Below are 27346 nucleotides of genomic sequence, written 5' to 3' on the forward strand. Positions count from 1 at the left end.
CAATGAACAACACATGGTCCAGAAAACCTGACTTGGTACAATATCTGTTTGAGTAACAAAAATGAACAACACATGGTCCAGAAAACCTGACTTGGTACAATGTCTGTTTGGGTAACACCAATGAACAACACATGGTCCAGAAAGCCTGACTGGGTACAATATATGTTGGGGTAACAACAATGAACAACACATGGTCCAGAAAACCTGACTTGGTACAATATCTGTTTGGGTAACACCAATGAACAACACATGGTCCAGAAAGCCTGACTGGGTACAATATCTGTTGGGGTAACAACAATGAACAACACATGGTCCAGAAAACCTGACTTGGTACAATGTCTGTTTGGGTAACACCAATAAACAACACATGGTCCAGAAAGCCTGACTGGGTACAATATCTGTTGGGGTAACAACAATGAACAACACATGGTCCAGAAAACCTGACTTGGTACAATATCTGTTTGGGTAACACCAATGAACAACACATGGTCCAGAAAGCCTGACTGGGTACAATATCTGTTGGGGAAATAACAATGAACAACACATGGTCCAGAAAACCTGACTTGGTACAATATCTGTTGGGGTAACAACAATGAACAACACATGGTCCAGAAAACCTGACTTGGTATAATATCTGTTTGGGTAACAAATATGAACAACACATGGTCCAGAAAGTCTGACTGGGTACAATATCTGTTTGGGTAACAACAATGAACAACACATGGTCCAGAAAGTCTGACTTGGTACAATATCTGTTTGGGTAACAAAAATGAACAACACATGGTCCAGAAAACCTGACTTGGTACAATATCTGTTTGGGTAACACCAATGAACAACACATGGTCCAGAAAGCCTGACTGGGTACAATATCTGTTGGGGTAACAACAATGAACACCACATGGTCCAGAAAGCCTGACTGGGTACTATATCTGTTGGGGTAACAAAAATGAACAACACATGGTCCAGAAAGTCTGACTTGGTACAATATCTGTTTGAGTAACAACAATGAACAACACATGGTCCAGAAAACCTGACTTGGTACAATATCTGTTTGGGTAACACCAATGAACAACACATGGTCCAGAAAACCTGACTTGGTACAATATCTGTTTGAGTAACAACAATGAACAACACATGGTCCAGAAAACCTGACTTGGTACAATATCTGTTTGGGTAACAACAATGAACAACACATGGTCCAGAAAACCTGACTTGGTACAATATCTGTTTGAGTAACAAAAATGAACAACACATGGTCCAGAAAGCCTGACTTGGTATAATATCTGTTTGGGTAACAACAATGAACACCACATGGTCCAGAAAGTCTGACTTGGTATAATATCTGTTAGGGTAACAACAATGAACACCACATGGTCACGAAAGCCTGACTTGGTATAATATCTGTTTGGGTAACAACAATGAACAACACATGGTCATGAAAGCCTGACTTTGTATAATATCTGTTTGGGTAACAACAATGAACACCACATGGTCATGAAAGCCTGATCTTGGTACAATATCTGTTTGGGTAACAACAATGAACACCACATGGTCATGAAAGCCTGACTTGGTATAATATCTGTTTGGGTAACAACAATGAACAACACATGGTCATGAAAGCCTGACTTTGTATAATATCTGTTTGAGTAACAACAATGAACAACACATGGTCCAGAAAACCTGACTTGGTACAATATCTGTTTGGGTAACAACAATGAACAACACATGGTCCAGAAAACCTGACTTGGTACAATATCTGTTTGAGTAACAAAAATGAACAACACATGGTCCAGAAAGCCTGACTTGGTATAATATCTGTTTGGGTAACAACAATGAACACCACATGGTCCAGAAAGTCTGACTTGGTATAATATCTGTTTGGGTAACAACAATGAACACCACATGGTCACGAAAGCCTGACTTGGTATAATATCTGTTTGGGTAACAACAATGAACAACACATGGTCATGAAAGCCTGACTTTGTATAATATCTGTTTGGGTAACAACAATGAACACCACATAGTCACGAAAGCCTGACTTGGTACAATATCTGTTTGGGTAACAACAATGAACACCACATGGTCATGAAAGCCTGACTTGGTATAATATCTGTTTGGGTAACAACAATGAACAACACATGGTCATGAAAGCCTGACTTTGTATAATATCTGTTTGGGTAACAACAATGAACACCACATGGTCACGAAAGCCTGACTTGGTATAATATCTGTTTGGGTAACAACAATGAACACCACATGGTCATGAAAGCCTGATCTTGGTACAATATCTGTTGGGGTTAAATCAATTGGCTGTGCGTACACACCACCCCCCTTGCCTTAGAGTTGGTTAATTAATAATTGTTAAATGCCATTATAGGATGGAAGTCTTTAAGTGGCTTAAAAGTAAATGATTTGACTCTCAAACAATCTGCCAGTATACTGTTCATTGGCAGTTGTTTTGAAGTTGTTATTGATTGGTTAGTTTTCAATGATGTCGCCAATGTTTCTCAGTATTTTTACCTCCAATGACGTATTTCAAATATAGCTTCTTGCAGTATTTTTAATGTAATTTTTCGATTGCAGATTTATCTGATGGAAAAGGTAGACAAGCCATCGCCTGCCTCTACGGTGTATAGAGGTATGGGAGAATCAGTGTTGTCTGGTACACAGTCCATGACATCTGCTAACAAATCAGGAGATTCTGTGTCACCAACTGGTTCAATTGTTTATCACAAAGTCCATGATTCTCCTACGTCACAACTTATTCTGCTGAGTACCATGGCAACCAACAATGTTACATTTGCATGTGCAAGATTATACATAATGACCTACTTCCCAAGTGGCTTCTGGCCACGTCTAATTACCAGAATGCTGGCAGATCCTCAAAGTCTGCCGATTGTTTTAGAACTATTCCCTCTTCCACAAGATGTGTCAGATATGTGTCCTGGTATGAAACACCGGAAACCATTCTGGCAGCCATGGCAGACAGGGTTACAGTTAGTACATCATGGTACAGTTATCTTCAGAATCAAAGAGATTCATGCTGGAAAACCTGGTCTGTGTACCTACAGTCAACACAATCTCAAATGTTACTTAGAAGATCAATGGCTGCCATTGGACATGAAAAACAGTGTAGTATTAGAAATGTGCTTCCCTTCTGATTCAATAACGTTCAGTTTTGCAGAAAACATGGAGAACAGACCGTACCAAACTTTGACATCATCAAGGAAAGAACAAATATTCCTGGAAGAGAAGGCGACAGCAGCCTTTTTGACCAAAGTAACGGAAAATGTTGACAACTTGTTACAGGACTGGTATCCTGATATAGCTTGTTCCCGGTTTGAACAAAACTGTTTTGGCCGGTATTTAATCACTAGGATAATTCCCTGTCCCTACTGCTTACAGAACATTGTTAAGAAAGAACATGGGAAGGATACCAGATTACAATGGCAGCTTGTTACTAATGATTCAGAAGTGTCCTCTACATTTGACCTTGAGGAGGAAACAGACGAGGAGGATGAGTAAGTGTATATCATGGTAACCATTACATAAAATGGAAACTATATGTGTGCATGTTTATTTTTTTTTTATTTAAATCATTTTACAATTTTAGATGAAAGGTCAGTGCTATTTGGTAGTATTTGACATAAGCATGCAAAAACAAGACCAAAGTTTAGTATTTCTGCAGTCAACAATCCATCAATTTAATAACAAGTTTTGTCTCTTTAGAAGGTTAGAAGTTTTTGTCATGATCAAGTGAAATGGTCATCATAAATATACACATACAATAAAGCTGCAGAAGGGTAACATAAACATATGTGTCTGTCCCTTTGTGTCTGTGAGTTTGTTTCGTCTATTTTGTCCATCTCACAGTCTTTTCATCTGTCATGAGAATGGTTCCCAATGAATTTTAGTCAAAGTTATAGATGAGAGGTCAAGTTTATGTGTTATTGAATTACTTGGACATATTCCATAAGGTATTGACTTTTTTCAGATATTTATATGTAACAAGAGACCCCAAAAGTATGTTGTATTAACTGTTTTAAATTATAATACATAAATTGTAGGTCATTTCTATGTATATCCACAGAGTAAGATGTTGTACTTTATAATAAGCTTTTATAACATATCTATCTCTATATATGATATGCACTTAACCTTGTTAATCATTTTGCTTGTAACCTTCTTGCCTTTGTTAGTTTGCTGACATGATTTAGGCATTGCAAGTTGTTTGTGAATGTATTCTACCTTCACTTAAAGCACTCTGTTTTAAAAATGAATTGAGTATTGAATTGACATTAAAATGATAAAAGAAAGAGGCTTAGGAGCAGAGAAAATGCCAGATTTTGAAGAGCATTTTCTCTGTTCTTGTGCTGAATTCTTTTATTCTTATATGTTATTATGTTAAGTTAATACACTGCAGGATTGTAAAAAGCCTTTCAAAATGTGCTTCCATCAACACTTTTATACACAATAAAATAACAAAAAGACGCATTCAATTCTTAAATACTTAGATAAGTATTTCAGTTGTAAGTATGAAGTGTTTCCTTACATTCCAGCCTTTGTTTTATTCATCTAGCTATATACAATAATGTAATATACTTTAATCTGAACCTAAATAATTGCCTTTATACCCCCACTCATGGGCTGATTGGTATACTGTAATATCCCACATTAGAGGTGTAATCCTAGCAAGCCTCTATCTCAAAATCTTCCTTTTTTATATACTGAACATGGCACATATATTAAAAATAGAGAGACGAGATGCATTGTATAATACAAAATTAAACATCTAATAACATGAATCAGGGTGAGTTATACAATTTCACAACATGGCATGCAACCTCTTATTTATGTAAGTTTTCATTGCTTTTATTTATAGATATTACTTACACAATGTAGTTGTGCCATGAAAACAATGCTTATACTTGTTGTGTCTGTTTATTAGGTTCACTGGATTTGATTTTTTTAATTAGTTCAATTTGACTTTTATTGATAGATGTTACTTGATATTTGATGTAAATAATAATAATGAAAATACATTTAAGGTAGAGCAGGACATTACGTCACGTGATGTTTTGAATTGTCACGTGATTGTCATGGTAAATATAGAACCGGAACCGCGTCTGCAAACTCCGGCGGTAAACAACAAACATGGCAGACGACAAGTATTCTCAACGTGTTCGTGGAAAGATGGCTACTACAGGAAGAAGTAAAAAGGCGGACCGTATGAGAAAAATGAATAGTAAGGAAACATTACGAGGTGAAGACCATGATTACGGCGCTGTTTTTGTAGAAGGACCTACAAGTGTAAATGCAACTGATTTGGAAGTTGGGGAAAATGTTGAACTGGGATCCTCCAAACCTTGGTTCCAAGGAAGACGGGTTGTTGAGCTAGATGTGCTGGCTAGGTCCATGAACTGTGAGAAATGCAGTTCATGGCTTAGATTATCTGATATAAAAGATGAGGTGATTTATGGGATGGCTAGTTTTTTATATATCTCGTGTCCGAGCAGTGCTTGTCAACACATCAGTCTGGTACCAACGGGGAAGAAGAGCAATGGCAAAGGCTTTGATATCAACTACAAAGTTTGTTTAGGTAATTATATAGAAAAGGAATGCAAATGGTGATTGTTTTCAAGAGACAACTACTTAACTATGATCATGGGGAAATATAAAAATAATCAATATAAGGGTTACACTAAAGACCTGAAAGTGGACCTGAAAAGACCTGAAAATATACGATTAAATTATTCAAATTGCAATTACTTTTTTACTATTGGATGGAATTTCTTCAAATTGGAATTTTATTAATTGTAAATACTCATATTTCATTGAAATTTAAATGTTTTAACATTATAACTTTAGTATAAGCGAATAGAAATCTATGAAATTTAAACACAAGGTTTATGACCATAAAAGGAAGGTTGGTATTGATTTCGGGAGTTTTGGTCCCAACAGTTTAGGAATTTGGGGCCCAAAGGGTCCAAAATTAAACTTTGTTTGATTTCATCAAAAATTGAAGAATTGGGGTTCTTTGATATGCTGAATCTAACTGTGTATGTAGATTCTTAATTTTTGGTCCCGTTTTCAAATTGGTTTACATTAAGGTCCAAAGGGTCCAAACTTAAACTTTGTTTGATTTTGACAAAAATTGAATCCTTGGGGTTCTTTGATATGCTGAATCTAAAAATGTACTTAGATTTTTAATTATTGGCCCAGTTTTCAAGTAGGTCCAAATCGGGGTCCAAAATTAAACTTTGTTTGATTTCATCAAAAATTGAATAAATGTTAATATGCCAAATCTAACTGTGTATGTAGATTCTTAATTTTTGGTCCAGTTTTCAAATTGGTCTACATTAAGGTCCAAAGGGTCCAAAATCATAATGTGACATAAACCTATGTTGTGTCAACTATTTAATCACAATCCACATTTATAGCTGTATCAAACTTAAAAGTTGTGTCCATACTTGTCCCATCTGTTCAGGGTTCTACATCTGCGGTTGTATAATGCTGCGCCCTGCGAAGCAACTGGTTGGTTATTATTTTGAATATTATTATAGATAGAGATAAACTGTAAACATCATAATATTCAGCAAAGTATGATCTACAAAAAAGTTAACATGACCAAAATGGTCAGTTGACCCCTTAAGGAGTTATTGACCTTTATAGTCGTTTTTACCAATTTTTCGTAAATTTTTGTAATCTTCTACAAAAAACTTCTCCTCTGAAACTACTGGGCCAAATTTGATCAAACTTAGCCACAAGTCTTAAAGTTTATTAACATTTTGGTTGAAAACCCACAGATGGAGAATTCTCTGGCTCTCAATTTTGATAGGAAGGAGACATTAAATGTTTCAACTTAAAATAGCAATTGTTCTAAACATCCCACTGTGCATTTGCATAGATCTGAATCACTTTTTCCATAATTGTTCTTAAATGTTTTTTTTATTGTTTCTAGTCCAAGAAATTGAAAGATAATCAGCGAGAATCAGTAAAAGAGGGAGACACCTATGGAGGAGAAATAGAAGTGCAAGAACATATTGACACAGAAACTATTCCATCGAAGATGAAGTTTGGAGGAGAAGAATCAGTAGTAGTTTTTGATTTAGAAACAACAGGTAAGTGTAAGGCCTTAAAAAAAAAGATATGTGTTTCCGGTAACATCATTTTGAAAAATAGGGTCGGTAGGTCGGAATTCTTTTTTTTTTTTTGACATCGTAAATGAAATCCGGAAAATTATCATGGTTTTTCCAAGTTTGGATCCGTAATTAGTTTCAAAAACCGGAAGTGTGCCATTTGCAATGTTTTTGAAGCACCTGCTGTGCAAATTTCTTGGATTTTAACCTATTTGGAATACCTTTTGACATTAATAAAATGTTTTACTGGCTTTCTATGCAAGTAGAAGCAAGAGAGAAAAAATATTATGTCATCTATCAGAAGCCTGTGTCAAAAACGGGGTCGGTTGATACAATTTTTTTTTTTTTTTTTTGAAGATCCATAAAAAAGTTAGGGTCGGGGCTAAAAAACAGGGTCGGTCGGGTTACCGGAAACATCGATCCTTTTTTTTCTCGGCCTAAACAAACAAATTGAATCACAAATATCAGGCTAAAATAATGGCACACAAGATACATGATTTGCCTACTTTCATGACTTTATTAGTGATTCTTTAATCAAATATTGATGCTTGGAATAAAGTTACCATGACCTTAAAACTTACATTGCTATTGTTAGTAAGTGAAATAAGCTTACAATGTAATTGTAATTCAGTGAAATAGATGAAAGTGACATAACATAAAGCGTAGTAAACGTCCATTGTATTGGGAATACTTCAATGATAATCTTGGAATAAAGTGATATATTACTGATGTTTGTTGGGAGTTAAGTCCCTTACATCATGAAAAATAAAATTGACATGGGTTACAGTTTAACAGCATACACTATAGGCTTTGATTTAAATTTTGCTTTATTCATGAGGAACTTGACAGATATAATAAGCAATAAGTTAGATGAAAATGAAATTGCAATATAATGTTCATGTGAAAATAGGGTGGACTGCTAAAATTAGAACCTGCTGAAATTGAAACATTTTTTCTTGCAATCAAGAAATTTGACTCCCATAAATTTGGATGCACTTTTCAAGAAGCCATAAGTTTTTATAGAGTCCACCATTTAAAACTTGCTGCCGCTTAAATCATTTTTTAAATTAGAAAAATTAATATGACAAAAACAGTATTTAAAGCAAAATTTAACCAAACTTGATATATGGAACAAGTCATCTCACATTTCGGGATAGATACACTTTTAATTATTAATGCAATATTTGTTTATTTTTGTTCCAGGATTATCAAGGAAGTCTGATATAACTCAGCTGGCTGCATTTGATGGAACCACTGTTTTTAATGAGTATGTATCACCTAGGGAGGTTATTTCACCCAAATCATCAGAAATAACAGGATTGACTTTTGATTTTTCTTGTGATCAGATGTACCATCATGGTAAACCAGTTAAAAGCAGAGATATTCAGATTGTACTCCTAGAATTTATTGAGTTTATCAGCAAAAAGAAGAAACCAATTCTTTTCGGTCACAACATTGCTTCGTTTGACATTCCCATATTGATGAACAAACTACGTCAGCACAGTCTTCTTTCAGAATTCATGTTACATATTTATGGGTGCATTGATACAATAAAATTGGCAAGAAGGAAATTCAAAACTAAAGACATAGGAAATCATAAACAACAAACATTGGTCACAAAATTACTTGGCGTAGAATATGATGCTCACAATGCATGTGCTGATGTCACAAGTCTATTTCAACTTCTTGCGCACTTTGAATATTCAGAAAAGGATGTTTTTCCATTCAATTCAGTTTTGCTAACAGATTCTTACATTCCCTTGATAAGGGCCTCACGCATCACCAAGCTAACAGCTAGAAAATTAGCACACAGTGGACTTTGTCTGAAACATCTACAGTTAGCATTTAACAGAGACAGTGAAAATGGCCTCAAATCTATTTTGTTAGAGCATGGCTTTAATGCCAAAACAGTCACATGTTTTACTAAACATTTTACATGTACTGAGGAATAACTTGTTATTGATGTAATACACATGTACCACCAAATCATAGAAAGTAACAACCAGTTGCGTAGGAAAATTTTATTGGTTAATATCCAGTGATGGTTAGTTTCTTACATGCAATGTATAATGTACAGTGTCATCTTTTTCTATAGTACTAGTGCTGGACAGGATACAACCTTACTCATGCTAAATATGGAAAAAAAGATGTGGTATTATTGCCAATGACAGAACTTTCCACAAGAGAACAAAATGACACACAAAATTAACAACTATATGTCACTGTACTGCTTTCAACAATGAGCAAATCTCATACCACAAAGTCAGCTATAAAAAGGTCCCGAAATGTCAATGTAAAACAATTCAATGGGGAAAACTAACAGTCTAGTTTATGTACAAAAAATAATTGAGAACCCAATATGTACATGTAACACATAAACAAACATCAACCACTGAATTACAGACTCCTGAGTTAGAACAGGCACATTAACACACAAAATGTGTCAAAGAAAGTATATTTTATTTTAAAAAAAAAATTCTGTACAATTCTTTGAAAAGTGCAAATTTAACAAGGACTGTTTAGGAAAATCAATGGTCATGATGGTGGTATTACATCTATTTGTTACCAGATTGTATTGGCACAACCATTTTATGAACATAACATGGTATTCAGAATTGAGATTATGGCTAATCAGGTCCATATGAGTGCATGTTATTTTTTTATTATTAGAACTCACAGTTATTATGTACTTTGTGTTAGGAGTACCACAGATTTTCAACTGGAATTTGCTTTGTTTGTAATTATGTTTACATGTATTGCTTTATTGATATGCAAAGAAAATATTAAACTGTGGTTCTTTGTCCCAAACCTGTGTTTGTTCAGTTTATACTTCTAACTAAGAACCAGTTAACATATCTTGGGCCCTTTACTGATCTCTGATTAGTGTAAAACAGATGCTTCATTTGCACTGTATCTTTTCAGCGTTTGGTTAGGGCCCCAAAAGGGAAAGCATCTAAGTATTCGCAACATAGTCCCTATTTAGAATAAGGAGCAATATATAGGGAGGATTGATTCTGTATCTTGAAAAAAGGCAACCATTGTTGCCTTTGGAGAAATTAATTGTTTATTACATTCAATCTATAGAAGTGAGAACCAATAATCATGAGTTGTCTGATGTAATGTTAGCACTTTTTGGTCTGTCTGAAAACTACTTCCTAATTGCTGGTACTTGTAACATTTAAGGTCGAATATTTTTTCTTACAGAAAATACTTGGCAGAATTAATGACTTCATTATTCGTAATTGGCCAATACAACACCCTGACAGTGATAAGTTGAAACGTGTAGTTACTTTTTAGGTCTGTCCAATACCTTCATCCTGTTATCAATACTTTGAATTTTACAAGTGTGGGGTAGTCATAGCATTATCATGTGTGCAAAGTTTTTGTCACTTTAAGACCTGCAAACAAAAATTTGTTTATATGGAAATCATTTTCACCTTGAAGTCTTTGTTCAAGGTCAAAAATACTATGGTCACTATGGTGCATGACACATCTTCATGAATTGATTTACATTCATACAAAATATCAAAAGCAGCAGTTAAGCCTACATCAAAAGACAAAAGTTACAGTTCTAGAAAAAAAAGAATCATTAAATTGACCTTGAGGTCAAAGTTCAAGGTCAAAAGTCACTTATCATGGTAGTAACACATCCTTTGGAGCTGAGCTACCCTTATACCATATATCAATAGCCTACATAAAAAGACAAAAATGTTACAACCAGAACCTGATCTGAACAGATTGACTTACGGACAGACTGATACCCAAAGGGCATCTTCTTTTTTTTTGGCAGGTCCATGATAAGGTTTTGTTTATTTAGAATGACTGACAGAACAAACTCCCTTTCACCATACATTTTTCATCAATTTTAATTACTAATTTATGACAGTTTATCTATTAAATGGTATTTTAAGTCAATTTTCCAAATTTTGCCACTTTACTTCAATTGTCAGTATACAGTACAGACAATAAATGAGGTAAGAAATGTATGTTCATATTATGCTTAAACAATGCTTAGGTATAGACCTTCAAAATGCTTGTATTTAAAAAAAAAATCTATTGGGTGGTTTTTTGTACAGGGTGACCTAATTTGCATAATTGGCTCCTACAGAAGTGCCAATTTTCATCAAAATGTGTTATTTTTACCCCGTTCACAGATTGTAACTGAAAGTAAAGCACACATCCAATTATTATTATATGAAACAAATGTATTTTTTATAATTATGTAGAAAAAAAATGTTTTAACTGTAAAAAATTAAAAAATTAACATGAAATTAGTGTTTTATTGGGAAATTGAGGAAATCATCATTAGGGGGGGGTAACTCATGGTGGGTTATCTCCCTTATTTACCAAGAAAGTGGTCATAATACTTTCATATTTTGCTGAGGACACCCTAATCTTGCAAAATGATAAATATTGTAGAAATCTATTGGAGGATTTTTTTTTAACAAAACATCCTTATCCACCTTAATAATAGAATTATTAAGTAATGTATACCCTTTCACTAATATGAAATCAATACTAGTGTGATTTACATAGTTGACCATTAAATTACATAAAAGTCAATATACATGATATAGTAAATATACAATAACAACAAAATATTATGATTTTTCTGAGTTAATACCAAATTTTGAAAGACATTTAGACATTTGTATGTTTTGCATGCAAATAAACATTTTTTTTTTAAATTTGTTATTACAGGAATCCAGAAGACACTTTGTTCTGTTTTTTGGTGGAGAGATGCATTCTTAATTTCCAAAGAAACCATGATGAAATATGTCCAAATCACAGTAGTGTGTCACCTATGTACATGTTGTCAATGGAAGGTCTGGCTAGAACCCTGCACATAGCCCCTGATGCTGTAAGTATTTTTTCATGGAAGGTCTGGCTAGAACCTTGCACATAGTCCCAGATATTGTCTATAAAATGTTTGGTTTTGGTAACAAAATTATTTCGACTTTTTTTTATTCTTGTAAGTTTACTGTCACATTGACCTGTTTCTTATTATTCATACTAAATCTAAAAATATCATTTTTGAAATTCAGATAAAAATGAATGATTCTATGTAATGATTCTAAATCTGATTCTTAATTGCAGGTTTTCAATGACCTTGACAGAAGTGTAGTGATTGGCCAGACGGATACTTTGACAATGGAAAAGAAACTTGGTCGTGGTGGATTTGGTGATGTTTGGTCTGGTAAACTCAGAAGGGTAAGTAAACACTAGGTCATTATGTTTTTGATATGCTTTGATGAACTTAGATGGAGTTACAAATGTATTGATCATGTAAGCTCTGGATAACACATGTCAATTACATGTATTAAAATTGTTGATTTTACTTATGTACTTAGAGGTTTTGTTTAAAACTAGAGAGACCTTTTCATAGATATAGGAAGATTAGGTATGAGTGCAAAGGAGACAACTCCAAGTCAAAATTTATAAAAGTAAACATTATAGGTCAAAGTACGGCTTTCGACACGGAGCCTTGGCTTACACAGAAGAGCAAGCTGTAAAAGGCCCAAAAAAACATTCGAACAGGAGAACCAAGGGTTTAATCTATATAAAATAACGAGTAACACTTATGAACCACATCAACAAACGATAACTACTGAACATCAGATTCCATTAAAATTTGGTTCTGTGAATGAAACCAAGATTTACATTTCTGGACATTTATATTTACAGATAGAAGAGAAACCAAAAGATGTGGCTGTTAAGATCCTGTTTGAATTTCCATCTGTAAAGGTAAACATTATAGTTTAATTCTGATTAAGATATTGAAGTAATTGCATTGTTCAGTGTTGACACTTTTTGTCGGATAACATATAGAAGTATTCAAAGATGGAAACAAACTCTGTTATAGAATATTGTTATGATTTCCCTGTGTAACAATTGTTTTCACCGTATTTGTACACTGTTCTCTTAAACTTAAGCTACCTTCATTACAAAGAACTTAAAATATGACGATATTTGTTTAACACACTCAAGTCATTAAGTATTTTACAAATGTGTTACCTCATATCTTAGTTTTCTCTTGAATGCACTTTTTAAATGTGCACATATGAACAATTATTTCATTCTGGCTAGATAAGAGAGCTGAAAATTAATAGCTTTACATTTTTGTATCAGCCTCGACCAGATCAACACCAGCTTTACTTGGAAATGGCTGTAACAGCTTATCTGACTGCCCGACAGGAAGTATCTATCTTACGGAGCATCAGACATGATCACATTGTACCATTGTTAGGTCTCTCAGCACGACAGCCGTTAGCTCTCGTACTGAGTCTGGCTCCTAAAGGATCACTGAGGAATGAACTAGACATGAGGAATAAGATTAATGCAAGACTATCAGTGTTTACAATAAAACAGATTGTCATCCAGGTAAGCAAAATTATATATATCTTATTGTTTTAAAATTGTTTCAATGGTTGTAGTGATACAAGAAACTTATGTATTGTAAAATGTAGAAGAACTGTACTCTTGGAAAAATGAAAACAACATGTTATAATTTTCATAGGGCCAAAGCTCTTTGCTGGATGAACTTTTATCAGGAATGCTCAAAGCCTAGTACTTAAAAGCCTAGGTATATTGGAAGTGAAATAGCTGAAGAGTTGTATATAAACCAAACATGATCTAAAAGAATTGTCAAATCCATCTAGGGTCAACTTTGCATGATGGAATTAAAACCTTATTTTCTTCATGAATTCAAAATTTAAAAAAACTGACAATCTTAGACAGGTTTGTTATAAATTGTGCCAGTACTGAAGAATAGAATTACATGCAAGAACTTTAATCTGTTTGAGCTACTGACATTTTTCAGCATTGATGTCTTCTCTACATGATAAATTCTATATGACTTTACAGGTAGCAGACGCCTTATCCTATTTACATTCTGAGAAGATCATATACAGGGATCTAAAATCTGACAATGTCCTTATATGGGATATGCCGTCTGCTGATACTATTGATGATATCATGGAACCAGTCACTGTCAAGATGGCTGACTATGGTATCAGTAGGTCAGTCATGAGTACTGGTACCAAGGGATTTGGTGGTACTCCTCCATTTATTGCACCAGAAATACTGCAACATGGGGGTACCAGTACATATACAGAAAAAGTAAATATTATTCTGTTTTGAAAAATAAAGATAAACCTTATTCTTAGTTGCTTTTTCATTGGAAAACACTAAAAATATTATGTTTAGAATCAGTCACCTTTTAATCTTCATTTTTAATTCTATACATTTCGATGATGGCTAGACACAGTTGTTTTAGTAAATAGACAAATGGTCAAGAGGAAATAAAAACTGAAATGGAAATGTTTAGAAGATGCTTAATAAATACATTGTAAATCTTTAAATACAAATATTACATTTTATGCATGTTTTACAAAGAAAATGATAATAAGTTAAGCTTATATAGATATAGGAAGATGTGGTGTGAGTGCCAATGAGACAACTCTTCATCCAAATAATAATTTATAAAAGTAAACCATTATAGGTCAATGTAAGGCCTTCAAAATGGATCCTTGGCTCACACCGAACAACAAGCTATAAAGGGCCCCAAAATTACTAGTGTAATATAAAAAAGAAGATGTGGTATGATTGCCAATGAGGCAACTGTCCACAAGAGACCAAAATGACACAGACATTAACAACTATAGGTCACTCTACGGCCTTCAACAATAAGCAAAACCCACAACGCATAGTCAGCTATTAAAGGCCCCGATAAGACAATGTAAAATCATTCAAACAGGAAAACCAACAGTCTAATCTATATAAAAAAACAAGAAACACGTATAAATTACATAAAAAAACGACAACTACTGTACATCAGATTCAGTATGTTTTAAATTTCAGGTAGACATATTTTCCTTTGGGATGTTTTTGTATGAGTTGATCACCTGTAAGAACCCATTAGAGGATGTTACCAATCCTTCATTGTATATCTGTCAACAAGGTCGTCCACATATCACTCCAAAGGTAAGGTTAGCCAGTATATCAGATTGTTCAAATGTTTATCTAAAATTTACTCTCGATTTCATTTTTCAAATTTAAGATTTACCAAATATTAATTTAAAAATTACATTTCAGGAAAAACAATATCCCTCCCATTTTCTGGATCTGATGTGTGTTAGCTGGTCACATGATCCTGAGAATCGACCAACAGCAGAACAGATTTGTCAGATATCTGCTAGTCACCAGTTTTGTCACCTGGCTGATGCTGTGTCCTTGAACTCTAGTGTAGGCATACTGAATGGATGTTCTGTTGTGGTTTCTGATACAGTTGAAGAAGAAGATATTGGTAAGTCACATGACACTAGGTGCTGCCACCTGCAATGTGCTGTGTCTACAGAAAACAAATTAAAGTTGTGATATATTTTTATTTTGGATAAAAAAGTGAATATATTTAAATATTAAAATAAAATTATATCTTATGTTGTAATTTATTTTAAAATATAATCGGAAAGGTTTTGTTTATAAACAATTTTGAAAAGAACTGAAAACCAATAAAACCCAAAACACTAATAAACTAAATAAATAGAGATATTTTCATAGGGAACAACTAAATGGAAATCTGAAGTAGATTCTGTTTTGAAATAATTATATTGACAACTTTTTAACACCATATGATAATTGTTTTATCAAGTGTTCCACAATTACACTATCTTTCCACATTATTTAGAAACTGCAGAATAAATAAGGGCTATTCCAGAAAAAAATGTATGGGGGGGGGGGGGGGGGGGGGGGGGTTGGGGTTGGAAGGCAGTTTTTGTCAGCACCTGCCACCCAGACAATTGTAATTGAAAATTATAGTGCATTATAGTGTGAAAAGTTGCTCTGATACCCATCACCCATGTATTATTAATATAATGTGCCTTCCAACCCCCCATACATTTTTTTCTGGAATAGCCCTAAATAATATTCAAATGAAATTCAAATTAGATTCAAAACTGCAGAAGGTTCAAGGTTTAAGTTTGGAAGAAGAACAGAATTGAGAAAAGAAAGAGTTAAGATTATGACAAAAAGTAATAGAAAGCTAATGCATGTGAATATTTTAAAATTGGTAAACCTTGTTTTTTGTACATTATTATATAAATTGCCTTTGTTTTAATAGACTACAATAGGAGTATTGAAAATACGATTCAACCATGTAAGTGTTCTTTCATTCTGGTGTGTAGAGTTTAGAGTACATGTAATGTTCTAGAGTGTGTGTGTTTTTTTATACTTATGTGTGTATTCTGTTGATAATCTGTCATGGAATTTTCACACAATTGCACTAATATTGTGAAAGGTTACAATACTCTGATGGAAAGGATCATTTGTTACATTTGTTTTATGGTTCTACTACTACATATATACATTTCCCTTCTCAATTTTAATTTGCATGATTAACATTTGTTTATAGATGACACTGTTCCCTTGACAACAGATTTATGGTTGAGTACAGATCCATCTCAGTTTACATCCAGAATTGAGATCTTTTCATTTGATTCCAAGCTGAGGTGTACATCAAACAAGGTAAAATATAGAAACAAAAATAAAAGTTGTCCATGGTATAACCTCAAAATATACAAAGGAAAGATCCATAAATGAATAATAGTTTGAAGACATATAATAGTGCTCAAATAAATCAACCTAAAGGTCATAGTCAAGAGTTTTTATGCAGTTAAGTTGCATTATGCGAGCGCCCTCGATTTGTGTTCTACCCAATAAATGCTGAAATACTTGCCATTGTTATTATCTAGCTCGCTACTATGTTATATATAACTAATTGAACACTTTTTTAATACTTTTTATTCTGGATTACAAAAAATATGACCAGAAAAACCATTAAATGATCGTCGATTTATCCAAAAGTTTTGAAGTTACACATAGGAAGTAGTGCTTATTAAGAATCCTTGTGTAGTTCATTATGACTTGTGCTTTTAGATAAGATGTCAAAGAACAATTGTATGAAATATTTAATCGCCGAAAATCTCTTAAGGCAAGTAGTTTAGATTTCCCAAATGGCAAAAGTGGTAGTGATATTGTTTGTCATCAATACGTAGTACAATTACGTCAGTAGTCTATTATATAATAAGTTCAACTGTTCATGCTGTTGGCGGCAATTTCAAATTAGAAAAAGAAATTTTCGTAGCTTTTCAATTTGGAGGCAGGTGTGCAAATAAGTGGTGGTCCAAGGTCCGCGACCTTCCACTTTTGCAAGCGGAATTTCGACTAGGATAGTTGGTTTCTAGCTACGCCCGACGTAGTCACCTTCCACTTGAAAGAAAATAAGAAATTACTTTGCAAACCTTCCATGCAAGTCACAAAAGTCTGCAATTAAACAAGCTAAAAACTTATTTTTATCATTATTATTCATGACAGCGATGTTCATTTTGTTCAACCGCTAGCTTTATACAGAAAATCGCCGACAAATATTGTATAAATTCGAGTAAAATCGTATCTGATTGACAAAAACAACATTGTAAACACATAACAATGGCGGCCGTGAAGAAAAAATTTTACAATATCGGATCCGATTCCAGAAGCGGATAAGGATAATTCCGGGTTTGGCGATCATTTACAAAATAAATCAAAGCAGGTGAAAAAATAAATCTGTGCATGGTAAATGAATATAAACACTAGAATTGTGAACCAAAAGATATATGTAAAAGAAAGAAAAAGCAGAAAAATATTTTATACAGAAACTCAAAATTACTTTTTGACAAATTTTAATTTAAAAATCCAATACAACGTGACAGCTGGCAACAGTATATCTAACAATATACATGTTCATGGTCACAGTCTAAATTTTCTTTATCAGTGATAAATGATGATAATACATGTGAGATGCTTTTAAAGTGTAAACATGTTACTGCAATTTCGAAGGGTTATTAGTTTTTCTCAATTTTGAAGGGTCAATTAAAGTAGCTGAAAGTTTCTTTATTTTCACAAATAATGCAACTATATTATATATACCTAAATGTAAGTAAATCATATGATATATAGGTGGCATTCTTTGGGCCACTCTACCCCTCCTGTTTGATAACTTGGAAACGGTCGAGCTCCCCACCCCTAAACCATATGAGGGGCAGATCCAGGATTTTAGGTTAGGAGGGGCACAAACTTAAATTTTCCCGAGCAGAGCGAGGCTAAAAAAATTTGAGGTAAAATTATCGGAATATTTTTTATTAAGCTGAGAACAACCCATGCTTTGCAAATTTAAGGGGGGTGCAAGCCAGCACCCCCCCCCCCTGAATCCGCCCCTGCATATATTCAAGTATAGGACAATATAATAAATAAAATGAAATATAGGGGGAGTCCCTGGAGTTACCCCACCCCCTTCTGTTTGAGAACTTGGAAACGGTCGAGATCCACACCCCTTAACCATATATATTCATGTTTGTGACAATATGAAAAATCAAATGAAATATAGGAAGAGTCGCTGGGGGTCACCCCACCCTTCCTGTTTTAGAATTTTAAAATGGTCCAGATCCCCACCCCTAAACCATATATATTCATGTATGGGACAATATTACAAATAAGATGAAATATAGGGGGAGTCCCTTGGGTCACCCCAACCCCTCCTGTTTGAGAATTTGAAACCCGTTGAGATCGCCACCCTTTAACCATATATTCATGTACGGGACAATATAACAATTCAAATGAAAGATAGGGGGAGTCCCTGAGGTCACTGTACACCCTTCTGTTAGAGAACTTGGAAATGGTCAAGATCTTTACCCCTAAACCATATATACTCATGTATGGGACAATATAACAAATCAAATAAAATATAGGGGAAGTCCCTGTGGTCACCCCAACCCTCCTGTTTGAGAACTTGGAAACGGTTGAGATCCCCACACCAAAACAATATATATTCATGTATGGGCCAATATAACTAATTAAATGAAAAGTCCCTGGGGTCACCCTACCCCTCCTGTTTGAGAACTTGGAAACCAATGAGATCCCCACCCCTAAACCATATATATTCATGTATGGGACAATATAACAAATAAAATGAAATGTAGGGGAAGTCCCTAGGTTCACCCTACCCCCAGTGGCGGATCCAGAAATTTTCATAAGTGGGGGCCCACTCCAGTCACGCTTCAGTGATTCCCTATATAAGCAACCAATTTTTTTCCCAAAAAGGGGGTGGGGTGTCCCCCTGCCCCCCCCCCCCCCCCCTAAATCCTTTGCCTACCCCTACCTTTTTGAGAACTTCAAAACCGTTGAGATTCCCACCCCTAAATTATATATATTCATATGTATGGGACCAAACATGAATGTACACTATATATGAATGTTTAATGTTGACACAGTTTTCATAATTACGGTTGCCTTGGTTTTTGGTTAAATGCCTTCAGCGCTTACAGCGCTTTGATTATTAAAAAAGAACAAACATGTCCATAAGGCATGAGTCAGATATTTCAAACTGTGAAAAAGCATGAATCTACTTGTTTCATATTGACTTTTATTCTATTTTTTTTTCTATTTCAGCTTTTCTTAAGTATACACATACATATATTACAATAACATTTTAGACACAAAAAAGTTTTATGCTTAAAAAAAGTGCATGTTACATAAAAAAAAATACAGGTAGTTTATATGTTACATCTAGTACAGCTTATAAAGTGCATGCATTCAATTGGCCAGTAAAACTATATTTGGCACTGACAAATCACTAATTATCCGCCGCAATGGCTTCTGTGTTCAACTCAAAAGGTCAATTATTCTCTTTTGGCATTGGCTATTTCCTGTAACAATAAAAAAGCTGCCAGAAAATAGCCTATAGTGCTGAGACGGTGTTATACACCTAAAAGTATAAACCAATTAATTTGTTTTCTTTTTAATTGAATGGTATATATCTTTTTTGAAAAAGGACAATACACTTTACATCATAATGAAATCAAATGATAATACAGAAGTTGAAACTAATATTGATTTTAGGATACATATATGTTTTAATTTTGTAGACAATCAAATATGAACCAGGATATCCTATAGAAGCTTTAATTAGTGTGTCTCCTACACATGTGTGGTGTGTAGATAAACAAGGCTCTGTCTGTGTTTACAGGTAGGTGAACATAAACTTTAATTAGTGTATCACCTACACATGTGTGGTGTGTAGATAAACAAGGCTCTGTCTGTGTTTACAGGTAGGTGTACATAAACTTTAATTAGTGTATCACCTACACATGTGTGGTGTGTAGATAAACAAGGCTCTGTCTGTGTTTACAGGTAGGTGTACATAAACTTTAATTAGTGTATCACCTACACATGTGTGGTGTGTAGATAAACAAGGCTCTGTCTGTGTTTACAGGTAGGTGTACATAAACTTTAATAAGGGTATCACCTACACATGTGTGGTGTGTAGATAAACAAGGCTCTGTCTGTGTTTACAGGTAGGTGTACAGATTTAAACCTCTTATAAGTGTGTCCCCTATACATGTGTTAACAGGTAGAACATGCTCTGAATTCATTGGACCTTGAAAATCTATTGGGTGTCTGTAGTGTTTTAGATGGAATGGTGGTTAGATGAATGCAATACCATGATCCAGGGTTAGAATAACATCTTAATTCGACAATCTGATGAAATTAGGAGAAATATCAATAGACAGCTCTTTTGTTGCTGTTCTTCATCTTATTATTAGCTGTAAAGTTTTCATGATGAGTTAGAAAACATACAACAAGATCAAAGCATTCCTTAGTCTTTACTACAATAGAATGATAATATCTGTTGGTCACTGTTACTGCATCTGACAGGGGTCAACTGGACATAACCTCAATCCCATAATCTGATCATTTGAAAACCAATGTAAAGTCTTAGTAAATCCTTAAAATCATTAAATTGGTTTGAAGAGATTCTTAAAGTACTATACAAGTATATATCTAAGGGTTTATCTTCATACATTAATATTATGTATGTTATTTAATTATATCTTTTCTATATTGCAGTACTTCATCTTACGAGTGTGTGTGGGACTTTAGACTGACCCCACCAGATACCAGAATACAGGTATTAGGTCACAGGAAGTTAACGTTTGATGTGAAGATTGTGGTAAAGCGTGACACAGGGAAGAAAGCCACAGACATCCTGGATGTATATACTATATCTAACACCATTCATACCTCTGATAGTAAGGACAGTCTAGGTCTACTGACAGGAAATGGGGTAGAACATAAAGAACTTACTGTCAATGGAAGGTGTTTCTGTGCTGTTTTTCATGGGTAAATAAAGTTACTGTATAGTTGTGATTGTTACGTTTTATTGGTGTTTAGAGGTAAGGGTTTGATAAAAACAAGTTTATTAGTAAATTTGTTGGTAACTTATTTTTGTATGACTGCAAAAATTTTTGGGGGTCGTATATTGGTATCATGTCGTCATCGGCGGCGTCTGCTTCGGCGTCGTTGTCGTCAGCATCGTCAGCGTCGTCCAAAGACGGATATTTCCGGATAACTTTAGTATAAATCAATAGAAATTTATAAAATTTAAACACAATGTTTATAACTACAAAACGAAGTTTGGGATTGATTTTTGGGGTTATGGTCCCTAAGGTTTAGGAATTAGGGGACCAAAGGGGCCCAAAACAAGCATTTATCTAGTGTCAGGACAATAAGTTGTGTATAAGTATTTCAATTGTTCTGAAATTGTACCACAATGTTTAATACCATAAGTAAAAGGTTGGTATATTTTAAGAGTTATGGGTCAAACAGCCTAGGAATAAAGGGCCAAAAAGTGGCCAAAAACAAGCCTTTTTGTAGTTTCAAGTCAATAAATAAGATTTATCTTTCTTTGTCCAGAATGGTTGTTGAATCACCTAAAACCAATGCTTTATGAAATCTTCTTTGAAAATTGGAGTTATTTTTCTTTGTCCAGAATAATATTTGAATCAACTTAAATCAATGCTATATACAATATACAATGCAATATCACTTTTACTACCAACTGATAAATTAAAGCAATCTTTCCCATTCAGTGATTACAAGCAGTTTGATTACAATTATAGGGTTATGCCCCTGTACAAGTGGAAAAATTGAAGAATTTTTTCGTTTCTGTTTTCTTAACTTAAGTTTGTCTAAACTAGATTTTATGAAATGTGTATATAATGCTTATTACCTCTAAACTCAGTTTAAGTTCAATTTTTAGCAGCTTCACTTTTACAGTTCTTGAGTTATGTCCCTTTATAATGTTATATACTAGCGGGGGCTTCATCTGTGTCCCTTTGGACACATTCCCCATTTATTTTTCTAGAAGTTACTATTAATTGATATTAATTTTAACCATGGCTGTATGACATTTTATATTTTAATACTTTATGATGTATTTAAATGAGTAGTTATTGTTGCAAACTCCATTAGAAATTTGAATTGAGATCATTTTTGTAATAAGGGAAAAGGGGGGGGGGGGGGTTAAAACAAAATTTGGGGGGGGGGTCAATTTTTCTCATTTCAGATTTCAGAAATTAAAAAGAAAAAGGATTAATATTCAACAGCATTGTGAATTGCTCTAAAGCAAAAAAATATTAAGTTCAGGAGACCACATTCATTTCGTGTCAGAAACCTATGCTGTGTCAACTATTTAATCACAATCCAAATTCAGAGCTGTATCCAGCTTGAATGTTGTGTCAATACTTGCCCCAACCATTCAGGGTTTGACCTCTGCAGTCATGTAAAGCTGGTCCCTGTGGAGCATCTGGTTGTTATTAGAAACAGTGTTGTATACATACAAAATATATTTGTGTGCCACTTCTATTTTAAGTGGTCTGTGTTATTTTTTGGGTTAATAAAACATTGATTCACCTGTTTCTGTCTAATTGTTTGGAGACTGCAGGTCAAGCATTTCTTCTTCATGGAAGACTCAACCATTTTGTTTAAATTTTTTGGAAGTATTGACTTTTTCTTTTCCTTTTTTCAGGAACAGCTTATGGTTAGGACAATCTTATGGGAAGATCTTAGTGATAGATTTGGAGACTAACAGTGAACAGTACCTAGAAACATCAAATGTTGGTATACCCACAATTCAATGTCAGTTCCTGGAAGTCTCTAGTAAGATAGATAACTCTGTATGGGCTTATATTTATCCAGGTATGTGATATAAATCATAAAATAGTGTTTGTTTTTCAAAGTATTTTGTTTGTTATGAAACTTATATGAACCCTATAATTTTGTTGAAGAAAGCAATGTATAGAACAAGGCAATATAATATAATTCATTCTAGGTTGCAAATGATTAAAAAATTATATGTTTTTGGAATTAGTATATTGGTTTATTTGGGTAAACATATTTGTAATGAACAGATTTTATTGTGTAGTATACAATTATAACTCTTCTACTGGAAAACTTTAGATGTTTTTCACGCAATCTGTAGAAAATAGCTGTTCATAAAAAATCCCAAATAGCAAAAAATGTGTCATTTATTTTTAATTATTTATCAATTTTCATGACATAAAACTGCCTAGGATAATTTTCAAAGCTGATTTTCCTTCTCAACGTGTGAATTTGATTTTTTCTAGTGGAGACAATAAAGTCATCACCAAACATATATACCATCACTATACAATGTGTGTAATATAACTTAAGTTATTGTTTTGAGGAAGATGAATGTGTATTTCAATAGAAGGAAATGATGGGTACACATCAGTGATAAAATAACCTAAAAAAACCCACAAATTACCAAATCTAGAAGTAAATCATTAGACAAGTGTCCATACATTTCAACCTCTAAATCAATCTGCATCATGTAAAGTTGTGGAATAATTTAATAGAGATTATCTCTGCCAGCACACTTGAATAAGTAGTTTTCATTAATTTAATTTCAGGCACTGTTATATACAAGTGGAATGCAGAGACTTTAATGATTGACGGGAAGTTCGATTCGCATGTTGTACCTAACTCTGAAGCTAGTCATGTCTCTACTCATGTTTATGAAGGTATTTATCTCATTCCAAGCCGTAGTTCATTTCTCCAATAGAAATATCAATATTTAAGACTAGTTTCTTTTAGTTCCTATTTCTAAAGATGATTTTGGAATCTGCTTGTTTTGATGGATGTCCATTGGTAGATGTTTTGCTGTTTTTCATGATTTTCTTAAATTTTACAGATTGATGCTTTCTTGGATTTTATTTTCAATATTTTCTTTTATTTTTTTTCAGCAAGAAACTACCAAATCACCTCTATGAAGGTCATAGATAAGTACCTTTACATGGGTACAACATGGGGATGTCTAATTGTAGCTGATGCTGAGAATCTACAAGTAGGACCATATACAGTGTTCCGTTGTCATGGTAGTGAAGATTTCCGTATAATTCTACCGTTACACGATGCAGAAGAGGAAGACAGTGTTCCTGGTATCATCACCATAGGAACAGGTTTCCGTGACATTGTCAAACAAGCATCTGGATATGATACTCGGCACACTAACAGTGATAGTAGTGATAATGTGTTTGAAGATGAAAGTCCTAAACGTTCCGCCATGAAAAATTATACTCATATACTGTCTTGGTATGCTAAAAACTGGGAGTATTTCTGATACTAGATCCTCCTGATTGTAATATTTGTTTTATAGTGTAAATGAAATCCATAATTTGCTTGCCAAATATTTATTGAATGTACATTGCCTAAAGTTTAACTATGTTATATTTTAAGTAATATTTATTATTCAGCATTCCAGTACATACACCTCATAACATTCCATCCCCACCATTAGCACTGTATGATTAAGTCCTGAACCTTTTGACATTTGTTTGTTTGTTTATTTTTATCAAAACTGGTTTTGAGCAAATCACAAGTACATGTTTAAGATCCGACTAAATACCTATATCCCGATATCGTCAGGTAAATATGCTATTTAATGTAGTTTATCATGCTTGTATATGTCGACAATCATTTAAATTTTTTAATTTATACAACTACCTGCCTTGACTAATTTATACGCTTTAAAAAATATATGTTTTCTGAAATAACAGGTATGTATTAAAATTTCATGATATTTAAAATCATTTCACAGCAGTGAAGTTTTTCTTAGTTAAAATCTTGTTTTTGCATCTTTTTTGCTTTGTTATGTTTAAATTTTTGTTTATGTACATATTGTTATTATATATATTTGAGTTTAATTAGTAATTTTATGTGATAACAACAGTGCAATAAAATTAAGGAATTCTGAAACATGTTATTTGTTTTTTGTTTTTCATACAGTTCACCCTACAGGCACTCGTCTCAGAATTTTTTTCCCCTATATACCTTTATAGAACAGAAGGTACCTCAGTTGAACTGCTTTGACTACAAAATGTCTGCTTCAGACTTAAACAAAATTGTATCCAATATGAAAAGGATATTCATCAGAATTATCTGACTTGAATTTCATTGATGAAATATTGGTTTTCACAATGCATTAATACTTTAAAACTGATGATTTTTTTTAACTGAAAAAAATCCTATGCGATTCAAGTATATTAAAAAAAAAAAAAACATGGAGGAAAGGGTTAACTTGCATTTTAGAAAAATGTCAGACGGTGACGAAATTCCGTTATATGCTGCTTTCTAGTCTGTCAAGCCAATTAAATTTATAAATTTGCCAACCACTGAAGAATTGGCAATAAACGCGTCATGTTTCCTTATATATCCGATTGCTTAATTTTATGGGAAAGTCTAAATGATTATCGAAGTTACCTGATCTTGTTTCATTTTCATACGTAAAGTCAAGAGAGAGTCTGAATGACATTGACGTCTTAGGAAAATTTGTATCTAAAAAGGAAACTTGTAACTTATTAGACATACCACAAATAGCACTTGTGAGGTTTTTTTCAAGGTATCTTATACAATTTTACTAACTGGGGGAAAAGTTCTATTCAGACAAACAATAACAGTTTTTTATGAAACAGTTTTTATAATTAATCATTTACTGCGAGACGTTTATTGCCAATTTTGTGTAGGTAGACGAAATAATTACGATTGACATACTTGGGTAGGACTGTTATGGATGATACCGACAACAAAAGTAGGCTTGTTATACACCATTGTGAAGATAAATTAATTAAGATTTACGACATAACAAGTTTTAGTGGGGGTGACAGCCGAGAAATTGACATATAACGGAATTTCTTCACCGCCTGATATTTTTATACAACCCCCAAAAAATTTTGGGATCGTATAATGGTATGATGTCGTCGTCCAAAAACACATTGGTTTCCGGATAATAACTTTAGTTTCAGTGAATAGATCTTCATGAAATTTATTCAGAAGGTTCAATACCACAAAAGGAAGGTTGGGATTGATTTTGAGGATGGTGGTTCCAACTGATTAGGAATTAGGGGCCCAATACAAGCATTTTTCTAGTTTCAGGAAAATAACTTGTGTAGAAGTATTTCAATTGCTCTGAAATCATACCGCAATGTTTAAAACCACAAGTAGAAGGTTTGGATTCATTTTAGGGGTTATGGGGCCAAAGTTTAGGAATTAAGGGCCAAAAAGGGGTAAAAACAAGCATTTTTATACGCCCGTCAAAATTTTGACGGGACGTATTATGGTATACAAATGTCTGGTGTCCGTCCCTCTGTCTGTCCGTCCGTCCATCCGTCTGTCTGTCTGTCCGTCTGTCTGTCCGTCCGTCTGTCTGTCCAGCGTAAACATGTTGCACCGTAACTTGAGAACGACATCCAAATTTCATGAAACTTAACATAGTTGTTTCTTATGATGGTCAAATGATATGTATCCTTTTTGGTGAAAATAAGATTAAAACTTTTTGAGTTACGGCACTTTGTAACTAAAACAGGGGTGTGTTTTTTTCACATGTCGCACCGTATCTCAAAAACGATTCTTGATTATGGCTTAAAACTTTAAACACTTCTTAATTATATTAATCTTAATATCTGTATACTTTTTGGTGATGATTCAAAATTTTATTTTTGAGTTGTTGAGTATTTTGTAAAAAAGGGGGAGGGTTTTTTACATGTCGCACCATATCTCAAAACGATTTATGATTATTGCTTAAAACTTTACACATGTCTTTTTATATTAATCTGAAGATCTGTATACTTTTTGGTGATGATTCAAAATTGCATTTTTGAGTTATTGAGTATTTTGTATAAAAGGGGGAGGTTTTTTTTTACAGGTTGTGCCGTATCTCAAAAACAATTTATGATTATTGCTTAAAACTTTACACACTTCTTTGTTATATTAATCTAAAGATCTGTATACTTTTTGGTGATGATTCAAAACTTTAT

The 27346-nt window shown here is 33.7% G+C and overlaps 1 protein-coding gene across 3 annotated transcripts in view; it reads left to right on the plus strand.

Moving 5' to 3' along the window:
- Nucleotides 1–25289, plus strand: part of LOC139487492 (leucine-rich repeat serine/threonine-protein kinase 1-like) — a 203550-nt gene extending 178261 nt beyond the window's left edge. For 2 of the 3 annotated variants that reach the window (XM_071272339.1, XM_071272337.1), the window contains exons 20-34: nt 2584–3521; nt 4068–4091; nt 11841–12000; nt 12237–12350; nt 12825–12884; nt 13269–13520; nt 14004–14258; nt 15000–15122; nt 15234–15444; nt 16549–16661; nt 20099–20199; nt 21081–21353; nt 23041–23210; nt 23945–24055; nt 24278–25289. In XM_071272339.1, the coding sequence (XP_071128440.1) occupies nt 2584–3521; nt 4068–4091; nt 11841–12000; nt 12237–12350; nt 12825–12884; nt 13269–13520; nt 14004–14258; nt 15000–15122; nt 15234–15444; nt 16549–16661; nt 20099–20199; nt 21081–21353; nt 23041–23210; nt 23945–24055; nt 24278–24654 (3282 nt within the window). In that variant the 3' untranslated portion in view covers nt 24655–25289. The remainder of the gene's footprint in view (nt 1–2583; nt 3522–4067; nt 4092–11840; nt 12001–12236; nt 12351–12824; nt 12885–13268; nt 13521–14003; nt 14259–14999; nt 15123–15233; nt 15445–16548; nt 16662–20098; nt 20200–21080; nt 21354–23040; nt 23211–23944; nt 24056–24277) is intronic. The other variant, XM_071272340.1, reaches the window with a different exon arrangement.
- Nucleotides 25290–27346: the final 2057 nt, after the last annotated feature.

The sequence above is a fragment of the Mytilus edulis genome, chromosome 9 (genome assembly GCF_963676685.1).
Source record: "Mytilus edulis chromosome 9, xbMytEdul2.2, whole genome shotgun sequence".
Lineage (NCBI taxonomy): Eukaryota > Metazoa > Mollusca > Bivalvia > Mytilida > Mytilidae > Mytilus > Mytilus edulis.